The sequence below is a fragment of the Macrotis lagotis genome, chromosome 4, assembly GCF_037893015.1.
Source record: "Macrotis lagotis isolate mMagLag1 chromosome 4, bilby.v1.9.chrom.fasta, whole genome shotgun sequence".
In the NCBI taxonomy this organism is placed as follows: domain Eukaryota; kingdom Metazoa; phylum Chordata; class Mammalia; order Peramelemorphia; family Peramelidae; genus Macrotis; species Macrotis lagotis.
In genome coordinates, this window is record NC_133661.1 from 19,399,393 (window position 1) to 19,412,205 (window position 12,813).

Here is a 12,813-nt window from a genome sequence, read left to right on the forward strand (position 1 = left end):
TCACAAAAATATACCTGAAGTGACAGTAAAAACAATTCCATACTTTACTGATCTGGAATGTGAAAAAAAAAAAAGTCTGCAATAACACAAATGTATTAAACTCACAGTAGATACACAAATGCTATTCAACAAAAACTTTTGCCATAGTTGAATCAGACTTAAAATAATGTTAATCTGAGTTTCTGCTTTAATGAACTCATAATAATAATGGCCTTTCTTAAGAGAAAAAAAAGTGATAACTTTCTTGGATTTGGATTTGGTTTTTCTTTGCATTTCTTTTTCAAATCAAAGATTTCACCATTAGCCTCATGGTAGATCGTATGGGGGAAGGAGAAAGCGAGAAGGGAGGGGAAAAGGCAACAAAAGCCCAGTTACTGCTATCAGAGCAACTTGAGACCAATTCTCAAAATTAACTCCAAAACTATCCCAAAGGCAACTGCATTTTTCTTGGGCTTATCAAACTATAAAATGCTACCAGATTTCAACATACTAATTTATTAAGATACTGTTCATTCAATCACAAAATGAACTCATAGAGAGTAGTTCTGTTTTTTCATGGACAGGCATTTTATTTTGCATGCTGGTCTCTTCCAAACAAAAGGAAGTCAAAATCATTCTATATAATCCTCCACATCAACCCTCCCAAAAGGGAGAGAGAGGGAGAGAGTCTCACCCTTAGCAGTGGTTCAAAATTTTTTTTCACTTTTCAAATTTATCTAATGTGTGAAGGGGCCAAAAAAAAAAAATCAAGAGCCAAGCAAATATTTTTCCTGGAATGTGGCACATTTAGAAATGAATCAAAATACAAGAATAAGTAGAAAATATAATACAACAAAATGTAGTTAGTCCTACCAAAAATGAATGTGAAAAAAAGTTTCAGGTATGCAATTTCAGGGGGAAAAAAAGGTTATGGCATCATGAAAGTTTATTTTTTCCTTGTTCATTTCAAAAAAGCCATTTTTTCAATTTATATAAAAATACCTAAGAATGTGTGCAAAGTGGCATTTTCCCCTTAATAAAATTAAATTCTAAAGATGAAAGTCATCATCAGATGTGGTCTGAAATGAAAGACTTATGTACTTACAATTGAATTCTACTAATCTGAATAACAATAGTAGAAAGTTGGATTTTATGAAAAAAAGCACTGAATCCTATTATAATACACCAAAGGGAAAAAAAAAATCTACTTCTGAAAAATCACTTCTACTAATGATTGTTGTTCTTAGGAAAATTGAGACATTAACTTTAGCAAAAGTCCATATGGTTTCTCTCAAACAAATAAATGATGGTAAAACGAAATAGCGCCTAAGAGCAAAAAAGGCTATTAAAATAAAAAATTATAAAGGGCAGAAAGAATGTCAACCCTCTATTGAGTAAGAGTTTTGATTCTTTCAGAGAAGAAAGCTGTAAAAGTGAATTCATCTCTGAAATGCAAGCTTTTTTTAAAAGAGTAAGTTTTGTTTTTTGCTTAGGGCGATAACTAATGTCAAATTCCAAACCATCTTTCAAACAAGCTATTTTGGAAATGAAATGGGTTATTTTTTTCTTAAATGCAACAACATATTATCCACTTTGAAAAAGCAGCAGCTTAGCACCTGGGATCTGCTGGTCTGAACATCATTACTTCTTCATTAACTCAGACTCTGTCCAGTTTACTAAGTAACTTGGTCTGGGCCACGGAGGAGGCTGAGGATGTCCCTTCTGGTTTTGATCTGATTTCAAACAGCTATGGCTCAATGGCAAGGCTGGGTGGACAGAGATGCAATGATGAATTTGCTACAGGAAGCTAAAACCAAACCCTTCAAACTTAGACCAAGTCATGTACCACCACCTCCCCTACTTAACATTTCCTATGTCTTTTTCTTTGTTCATAGTTTTCTAATGAACAACTATTAGTTTTCCTGAGTAAGAGTATAAAAAAGTGAACCCATCTACCAAAAAGTACAAAGACAAATAAAATGTAGTTGAATCACAATACAAATCTGTTACATAACATTACAAGGGCAGAGATTCGTTGCTGCTCTTCATTATCATTGGCCCCATAAAAAGAAGGTAGCAAAGAATTTAATTATCTAAAATATTTTGCAGTACAGTAATTAGATGTTTCAGCCCATAGATATATCCCTCATCCCTCGTGTTGCTAGGAAACACATGAGCAAAGTCTATCATCCGCACTTCCACATCTGGACTTTCAGGAAGCTCCATGGGACAGTGGTAGAAGACTTTTTCCAGTTGAGAGAGAACATTGCCATTCAAGTGTTCCTGGGACATACGATTGCTGCTTTTCCACACGCTGCCTTGCTCCCTGTTTTCAACATTCAATGAAGTCTGATTGTGATGATTCTTGGAATAGGCTTCTTTATGACACATGTAGACTTTGCCTACAGAGGCCCCCACTTTCCCATTCTCTGGAGAGCTCAGTAAGTGAATGTTGTTGTTATACTCAAGAACGCTGGCATCTGGCAGCTGTCCTTTGGCCCAAAAGGGCTTCTCAGCTGAAGTTCCGTCTCCCAACGTGTTAGCTGCTGGCAGAGAGGCCCCTTCATAAACAAACAGTAAGGAACTCGCATAAAAGTGCAGCTGATTCTGGCTTTCAAACCACTGAAGGATTTGCTCAATCTTCTGAATGCTGGCAGCAATTACATCTCTTCTCAGACAGTAACCATTATGAAAAAATCTGGACACTCCTACCAAAAGAAAAACCAGATCATCATGGGGAAATGATAAACAAAGCCTTCGATTGCTTTGGAGAGGAGTCAAGCCCCCCAGAAGACCAGCAGCCTTCTTCCCTATGCCACCCCCTACCTTGTAAGGGAGAACAATATGAACAATCTTCAGTTCCAGTTTTCTATTTGAGTATTTTGTGCCAGTGGAACATGTCAGAATCCCAGCCACAAAAATAGAAGCGTGCTATTTAGGCCAAGAGGTTAAACTCAGATACAATTCCATTCACCATCTTTCAATGGCTCTTCTTTTTGGAGGCCCTGATCTCAATCCTATTATAAGGGATATCTGTCCAGTAAAACTTAAATGAAGGGTAGCAGCTTATCTCACATTTAGAACTAAAATCCTTCCTTTCATTCAAGTTAAGATTCCAATAAAAAAATTATAAAAGCCAGTCTGCAGCATTGCATCCCAGCACCTAATGTGGGGCCACGTATATGACTGGCACTTAATTAGGATTCGCTAGATCATTCACTACCCATAGCTCAAGAATCTCTGCCGTTCCCTTTCTATGCCTACTTGGGATTTAAGGGGCCCCCAATGCTCATCATTAGTTGCTCCTGCCTTCTAAAGAAGGAACTATTTAAATAACAACTACAGAATATTTAGCCTGAAGGATTATTGTGATCAATTACTGTGCCAGAAGTTAGTCTGAATATTATAGTGAGTATGTCATCATTGTAATACAAGGAAGAAAATACTATTCAATGCCTGACTTTAGGGTCAGAGGTATAGATATGTGTTTCATACACATACTAAGAAAATTCTCAAAAATTCCTTGAAATTCTATCCATTTTTTTCCACTTTAGGCTTGGCTACAATTAAATCCTCGACAAAATTTATCAGGAAATCAATGTATGCAGAACAATTTTAGCAACAGAAACTTTATAAATCTATCTTCCAAACCCAACTTCCTATTTTAAAAAAACCAATCCAACCCCTCTAACTCCATTTAACAATGCTTACTTGTAGCACTAGAAGGGAGTTGTCACTGCATTTCTGTGGGCAAGGTTAGTTGAAAAGTTAGCTCAAGTATGAAAGGTTTTCAGACACAAAACTCCTGAAAACTGCCTTTCAAGTTGTGGCGGGATAGAAATCAGCTTCAGTGGAGGAAGTACCAACTGCCACCAAGAAAAGTTGCTTAAAGAATCTTCAAGCACATTTAGAGGGTTCTCACTAATGATAATGATTATTAGTTAGGAGTTAGGAGAAACTTTTAGAGACACCCAGTGAAATGCCCTAATTTTTTTCTAAGGAAACTGGGCCAGAGGTATAAGATAACTTGGTCAAGGTCTTATAGGTATTAAAAGTAACAGAGCTGATATTTGAACCTATTCTTCTTATTAGAGTCTTCCATTCACTGATCATTCATGTTTTATTTTTGAAAGACTCGCACTCATCTACTATAAACTTATAATACTATAACAATACCTTCTGACTCCTACTTAAGAGAGAGTATAGTAGTGAAGCTTCAAGAACATTCAGATATCACCAAATCCACTTAAATCATACACCCCGCCTCCTTACCATCTTTGACTGTTTCTTTAGTTAAACTTCTTCCATAGTGCTGGTTCTGTGTCTCATAACTATCAGAATGAGCATGATAAACCTGTCAGGGGAAAAAATGAACACAGACATTTTAGGAACAAGAATTTGGGGAGTTCTCAATCAAATAGTTAAACTTTACTCCATGTGAAGAGGTCAACATCATTCTCCAGTGCTTTAAGTTAATGAATAATTTCAAAGGTAATCAAGGCTTGTGTTGGATACAATGGGCACAAGGCTAGGAGGCCAGACAGAAGATTACTCCAAAGTCCAGGTAAAATGTGATGAGGGCCTGAAATTTAGTTTCAGTGTGAGTGGAGAGAAGGGGGGAAGGTGAGATGCATTGTAGGAGTGGCTGTGTGGGGTAAGGAAAAGTGAAGGATCAAAGATGGCATTAAGGTTACAAGGACACCTCTAAGAATGCCTCAAAGGCTAATAGCAACATCAACAGAATCAGAAAAATGTGGGAAAAGAATGACTGGGAGAGAAAATGATTCCTAACATCTGCAATAAAGTTCACAACTCATCTTTGCCTGCTCATGCTGTGAGACATGCCATTCTACCCCAAACCAAAGGGGGGGGGGGTTAGAAGGATCTTCCTCTCCGATTACTGCCTCAATACAAAAGCCTGCCCTCCAAGGAGCTCTTGCCGCTCCTTGAGGAGGTAACATAAAAGTAGCTGGGACACCCTGATGAGAAGTCTTCCCAAAAGCACCTGCCCCTCTGCTGTAGGGTCCTAAGCACCGTGACATACTATTCTGGCTTAGAAAGGGAGGGGCTGAGAGTCTGCACAGGAGATTTAAGGGTAGGTACAACAACTATGTAAGAACAAGCTTCATGACTGGCAGGAAACACCTCTCACATTTCCATCCTCAAGCACTAGTTGAATGTGACTTTCTATCTTTTGTCTTGCCTCCAAGTGTTTACACCAGCTACCTGCCTCTGTCCAAGACATGAGGATGGATGGACACATGGACACATGGACACACGGACACACACACACACACACACACACACACACACCAGAAAAGACATGGACAATGACTGTCACCGTTCCCTCCCGCTTCCCCCCGTTGTTCATTCTTTCTTCTCTGTCCTTACTGATCTCTTCCCCACTTCTCTCTGACTTTGCTCCCAGCACTCTGCCCAGTGCTGAATCTGGGTGGTGAAAAAAGGGACAAGAGAGAAAACAGAGGCGGCAGACTGTGCTGGATCGAGGCAAAGTGCTGGCACAGAAGCTGGCTCTGCTGCTGGGTGTGCAAGTCCTCTTGTGGAAGGCACCGCTACCACTGGCCTGCACCTTGGTCAGAAGCCTCTTGCCCCCTCCCCGCAGAGGAGCCCCCTCCCCTGGGGACTTCCTCAGCTTTCTTGGGGTTGGTATGTTCTGGTTCCAGATGGATACATCCAGGGCAAGGCCCCTGTGAACTCGAGTCAACATTTCAAACTGTATGTTGCCCAATATCTCCAAGTCACCATCTCCAAAACAGAACTCATCTTTGCTGGGGTTTTTTCCTGAGCTGGCTGCAGAGAACACAATCACTTCTGCTCTCCGGGGCTCATTTCCTCTTCCACCCAGTGACACGTACAACAAGACCCTCCTTCTCTTGCTCTGGCATTCTCTCTGGGTGGTGCCCACCCCAAACACTTTATTTCCTCAACTTTGTCCTTCAGTTCCCTGGCTTGATAAGTTGGCAACATTTTTATGGATGTCATTAGTTAAAAGTGATGGAAGATATACCCTATGATATCCCTAGAACACAGGGGTGGGGGATGTTTAAGAAATTGCATCAGAGATGTTTTTTTTTCTCACCTAGGGCATGACACCACTTGTCTCTATCACTCATACAAGAAATCACATCCCTCTGTATCTATTCCTGATAAAATTTTTCACTCCCTTCCAGATTCTGCCCAAGCTCTATTGCATGTAGAAATAAAGTCTCTCAAGACCCTGTCTGTCTCCATACTACTGTGTTTCCATCTTCTCTGAACCACCGTGTCTTTACTCTGTGTTCATTTTCCACATGCTTCCATGGACATGTTTGGTCCCTTGCTAGCATCCAAGCTTCTTCAGAACAAGGACAGTGTTATTTTTGTCTTCATATGTCTAGCCCCTAGCACAAGCCTGAAGCAAAGTGAGCACATAATAAATTTTTGATTGCCTAATCCCTGACAATGCCTAGCACATTATTTGTTGTTGATTTAATTCTATTGAGTTGTAAAGAGTTTTGTTGTTTTATCACATTAAAAATTTCTACAATCAGAAAATTATTTTAGCAACAAGTTCTACTTACAAAACTGATGGATTGATTTGTGTTTTTGTAGCTGTTGTCTTATCAAGTTTCCCTTATAAAAGGAAAAGTAACAATAAATCCTTTTTGCCAAAGCAGTGTCAAAGGCATTAAAGAGACCAGTGGAAGCCACCGCCACCACCACCAACACAGACTTTGGCCAAATTGTAGTTGCCAAACTGTGCCAAATTTATTGGCACTTTCATTTATCCATGATTTTTAATCACAGTATGCTTGGGGAAAAAAATGTTAAGGAATGTAAACATTAAGAATTAGAATACTTAATAAATTACTTATTTATGAAAATCTACTATAGCCCTGTATTCCTATTTACCAATCAAAGAGTATTATCAGAGACTTAGTGAAATATCTTGCACCAAAGAACAATGAAGGAAAAGGAGTTAGGGTGCTTTTGCTAAACATCATGACTGAGGGGTGGCTAGATAGTGCAGTGGATAGAGCACCGGCCCTGGAGTCAGGAGTACCTGGGTTCAAATCTGGTCTCAGACACTTAATAATGACCTAGCTGTGTAGCCTTGGGCAAGCCACTTAACCCCACTGCCTAGCAAAAAAAAAAAAATAATAAAACATCATGACTAGGTCAAAGCCAAGAAAAATAGGGACGTATTCAACTCTAATTTATATTCTTCCAGAGTTCTCCATATGTGACTTTATTGCTGTCTCGGATGTATTATTTTTTAAATGTGGATATCTTGGTTTTGCTCTGTGAACATTCACTTGAGCAATAGAATTTGCTCTAGTATCTCATTATTCTTATTTGGTATGTCATCTTATTTTAATCTATCACAAAGCTGCAAAACCAAGTTATTATGCATGCCAAAATATCCTTAGTTATATTTTTCTCTCTTAAAAGTTGTAGTTACTATAATTCTAAGCAATATAAAACCTTTGAGAATCTACCTGCCAAGAAAAACCCAGAAACTATTGAACATAATTAAGTAACAAGTAATTGAACATAATTAAAAAATGTTTCACACAAATAAAAAAATCAGATCTAAACAATGGGAAAACTATGGGAAAAATATTAACTAAGCTAGTAAGCTAGGTCCATACAACAAACATGATAATTTTATCAAAATTAATTTACTCATTTAGTGCCATACCAATTAAACTATCAAAAAAATTTATAGAGCTAGTAAAAAAATTACAAAAAAATTCATTTGGAAGAACAAAAGGTCAAGGATATCAAGAAATTTAATGAAAACAAATGTGAAGGAGGGTGACCTACCCTTACCAGATCTCAAACTATTATGAAGTAGTAATCATCAAAATTACCTAGACTACCTAAGATTTAGAGTGGTGGACCAGTGGAATAGAGTGGATACACAAGACAAAGTAGTAGATGACGAGAGTCATCATGTTTTATCTTAACCAAAGGACCCTAGTTTTGGGGACAAAAACTTACTAAAAGACAGCTGGGAAAATATACAGAAACTTAGGTATAGACCAACATCTTATACCAATATACCAAGATAAGGTCAAAATGGGTACATACTTTAAACACAAAGGATGATACCATAAGCAAATCAGGAGAGCAAGGAGTAAGTTACTTGCCAGATATATGGAAGAGGATTCATGACCAAACAAGAAATAGAGAATATTACCAGATATAAAATATAGTTTTATGCTAAATAAAATGAAATTACTAAATGAAAAATGGTATTTACCAATGATGAAGAACTTTTTTCTGCCAAGGACCATTTGGATAGATATAGATAGATAGATAGATAGATAGATCGATCGATCGATCATTTGTGGGCTAATTTGGTCAAACATTTAATTAATCGCTCCTAAAAAGCTGCAAGATTTGAATTTTGATTCCCTCCTTTGGTTGCCTTTGCAAGGCCACATTGACATGGTCCACAGGACCAAGGTTCCCCACTCCTGATTTATATAAACAAAACAAATGCAACCTAGATTAGAAGGAAAGCAGAAAACTGGGAGGGGGGGGGGGAAGAATTCCTACAGCAAGTATCTTGGATAAAAGCCTCTTTTCTCAAACATAAAGATAATGGAATCAAATTTATAAGAATACAAACTGATAAATGATAAAAGAAATGAACAGGCAATTTTCTGATAAAGAAATCAAATTTAGCTCATCATGGAAAAAAACTGCTCTAAATCACGACTGATTAGAGAAATGCATATTAAAACAACTCTAAGGTACTACCTCACATCTATCAGATTGGCTAATGACAGAAAAGGAAAAATGACATTGTTGTGGAATTGGGAATTGATCCGATCATTCTAAACAATATGAAACTACGCCCAAAGGACTATAAAACTATGCAATGCCCTTTGATTCAGCAATATGCACTATTTGGTATAACAACTATATCCCAGGGGAAGGGGACCTATTTGCATAAAAGTATTTATAGCAGCTCTTTCTGTGATGGTAAAAACTTGGAAATTGAAGGAATGTCCATCAATTAGGAAATGGATGAACAATTTGTGGTACATGATTTGTAATGGGATTATTATTGTGCTATAAGAACTAAAGAGCAAGATGCTTTCAGAAAAAAACCTGTAAAGTCTTAGATGAACTGTAACAAAGTGAAGTGAGCAGAACCAAGAGAACAACATATCTGGTAACAGTAATATTGTATGAAGATCAACTATGAGCGACTTAGCTATTCTCAGCAATACAATGATTCAAGACAGTTCCAAAGCACTCATGATGAAAAATGCTATCCCCCTCCAGAGAAAGAATAGATGAAGTTTGAATGAAGATCAAAGGGAAACATGGCAGGCAGGGTGTGTGTATTTTCTTTTGCAACTTGACTAATATGGAAATATGCTTTGCATGACTGCACATGTATAACATATTAAATTACTTACAATATCTTATAGGGGTAAAGGGAGGGAGGGAGAAAATTTGAAACTCAATTTTAATAAATGAATGTTCAAAATTATTTCATACATGCAATGGGAAAAAATTTTTTGAAGAAATAAAGTGTAAAGGAACCAGCCAAGAACAATCAAAAATTCAAGGAGAGAGTAGAGTACTCATGTGCAGATTGTGAAAGCGTGAGAGTGAAATTCAGGGAAGATTTCACAGAGGTGAACTTGAACTAGTTCCTGAAGGATTTTATTTTGCCAAAAGGAAGGGAAAGGTGGATAAACAGTCAATTCAAGCATGGGGAATGGTGTGATCAAAAAAGTTTAGTTTGATGAGAATGTTTGGTCCATGAAGTGACACAGATAGTAAAAAAAAGTTTTTCAAACACTGGACAAATTTAAAGACCAGGAAATTGTATTTTCACTTACTTGGCAACAGGTAAAAATTTCTGAACAAGGGATCAGAGAATTGCATAATGACAACCTCACTCTATAAACTCATTTGCCAAAAATTCCATTTTTTAATATATTTTATACATTATAAATGTCATTAATTTGTTTATGGATATTAAATTGTTCCAAATCAAGCAATATAATGGAGAGAGAAAAAAGAATTATTTAAGTTTTTTTCTGCTACAAATCCCACCCCATTCAAGAGTTAGTTTTAAACTCCAACACTACAAACTCTTCTCTATTTTAAGATAAGAAAGATAGGTTGGTTTCTAGGACTTCTAGGAAGATAGAAACCACTTTGTGCGTTATGTCTCTATCTCATATCCCCACAATGCACAGCATAGTCTTCAGAAAGTACCCCAATATGCTTCAAGGATTTACTAAATCAAGACTCTACCTAGATTAAAACTTATTCTACACATCAAAATTTATTTAGGCATCAACAGATGATTCCCCTTCTATGAAACAGCAATGACGGAGAGAGGGAGGGAGGGAGGGAGGGAGGGAGTGAGAGAGAGGGAGAGAGGGAGGGAGGGAGGGGGAGAGAGAGAGAAAGAGAGAGAGAGAGAGAGAGAGAGAGAGAGAGAGAGAGAGAGAGAGAGAGAAAACATGCTAACTAAATGCTCTGTCACCCTGGATGAGAATACTGGCCATTTCTGTGTCTTTCATCAAGTTATTTTAACACTCAGAGTCTGTTCTTTTATTCAAAAGCTGAGAAGATTGGGCTATATAATAACATAATAGCAATAACTATAAGGTTCGCAAAACACTTTACATATGAGCCTTACACAACAGTGTGAGAGAAAGAGGTAGAACTAGGTCTCTTCTTCCTAGTCAACCTTTCTTTGAACCTATAAATCCTATAAAAGATTTAAAATGACATAGGACATCATAAATAATTTGGAGGTGTAACTGGAAATCGCTCATTTTAACTTCCTATTGGATTTATCTTTTGATGACATTTATTTATGGTATAAATACATTTAACACATAAATGCCAAAGTATAATCTTCTAGTTCCATTCGATTTATCTGAAACTCTGTCAAGCAAGCATTTTTTTTTTTGGTTTTTTGATGCAAGGCAATGGGATTAAGTGACTTGCCCAAGGCCACACAGCTAGGTCATTATTAAGTGTCTGAGGCCGGATTTGAACTCAGGTCAGTCCTCCTGACTCCAGGGTGGGTGTTCTATCCACTGCGCCACCTAGCCACCACCTAAGCAAGCATTTATTAAGTGTTTACTATGTGACCAGGACAGGGCTAAGTGAGAAGGCTCCAAAGACAAAGTAGTGTTAACGTGTTGTGAAAGTTTCCTCATCTGAAGGACAAAACATTTTTTAAATATATGCTTTTAAGAATGTAGCTACATTTACATATTTAGCAAGTAGGAATCATTTAGAATCAATCCTTTTATTTGAAATGCTCTATAGCTATTCCCTGACAAAAGATGTCTGTCACAGTAAGCAGAAACAGACTGAAGTCATTTCAACATTAGAATCTTAATTTGCTGCAGTTCCACTCAAGATAGACTCAGTCCACAAAGTAGCTAAACTGGACCACCTGCCCTCCATCCCCTCTGGACACTCCTCCCCCTCCCCATCCCCACCCCCAAGACTTCTCTCCCCTTGCTCCTTTCTTTGACAAGCCCTTGCTCACTTCTGTCGGTTGAAATCCTCTGAAATCCTAACTGCCCTTTGGCCCCACAGTAAATGCTACTTTCTCCAGGAAGCCAATGAACTCATTGGCAGAGTCAATGATCCTCATGACAAGGAGTCAATGAGATGGTGAGGTTTACAGCAAGGATGTCTCTAGGAATCCCTGAAAGCAGAAGACACCACCAAAACTACTACCAACATTATGACAAGCTCACTATCAGATACCAAGGGCAGATTCCAGTTCAAATTTAGCTCTACTGTTACAGACTCAACACAAGCTAATTTGTGAGTTAGCTTTAAGTTAAACAAAGGCTGGTAAATACTAGAGCAAAACCTAACTGAATAGTATAGGACAGATAAGCCTCATCAGAGGCCAAGCTATGAAGCCTTAGCTTTATATGAAGCTACGAAGCCATCTTCTTTCCTGATACATTAGGGAAGAGCTGTTCTGGGCCTTGTTATCAATGCTAGAGTTCAACAGTCATCCTGAAAGTCTGGGGGCTGCTCCAGCAGTTCAGGGAGTCAGAAAAGTCTGGTTATGGGAGAAATAAAAAGTCAAGAATTGCCAGGAGCTTAATGAAAAAAAGTGCAAAAGAAGGTGGCTTAGCCCTACCAGATCTAAAATTATATTATAAAGCATCAGTCATCAAAACTGTTTGGTATTGGCTAAGAAACAGAGTGGTGGACCAGTGGAATAGACTAGGTGTAAAAGCAGGAGATGATTATAGTAATCTGCTGTTTGATAAACCCAAAGAGTCTGGCCATTGGGATGAAAACTCCCTCTTTGATAAAAATTGCTGGGATAATTGGAAGTTAGTATGGAAGAAACTTAGATTAGACCAACACCTCACATCCTTTACCAAGATAAGATCCAAATGGTTACAGGACATAGACATAAAAAAAAAATACTATAAGCAAATTAGAAGATCAAGGACTAGTCTACCTGTCAGATCTATGGAAAGGGCAAGTTTATGACTAAGGAAGAGTTGGAGAACATCACTGAAAACCAATTAGATGATTTCGATTACATTAAATTAAAAAGCTTTTGCACAGATAAAACCAATGTAACCAAGATCAAAAGAAATGTAGTAAATTGGGAAACGACCTTTACAACTAATGATTCTGTCAAAGGACTCATTTCTACAATATACAGAGAACTGAGTCGTATTTTTAAAACAAAAAAGCCATTCCCCAATTGACAAATAGTCAAAGGATATGCAAAGGCAATTTACAGATGAGGAGATCAAAGTAATCCATAGCCATATGAAAAAATGCTCTAAATCATTAATT

At 37.6% G+C, this 12,813-nt stretch overlaps 1 protein-coding gene across 1 annotated transcript in view; it reads right to left on the reverse strand.

Moving 5' to 3' along the window:
- Nucleotides 1–853: 853 nt before the first annotated feature.
- IPMK (inositol polyphosphate multikinase) overlaps nucleotides 854–12,813 on the reverse strand; it is a 64,716-nt gene continuing 52,756 nt past the window's right edge. The window contains exons 5-6 of the mRNA XM_074232277.1: nucleotides 4,252–4,333; nucleotides 854–2,687 (exon numbers count right to left, since the gene is read on the reverse strand). Of these exons, the coding sequence (XP_074088378.1) occupies nucleotides 2,065–2,687; nucleotides 4,252–4,333 (705 nt within the window). The 3' untranslated portion in view covers nucleotides 854–2,064. The remainder of the gene's footprint in view (nucleotides 2,688–4,251; nucleotides 4,334–12,813) is intronic.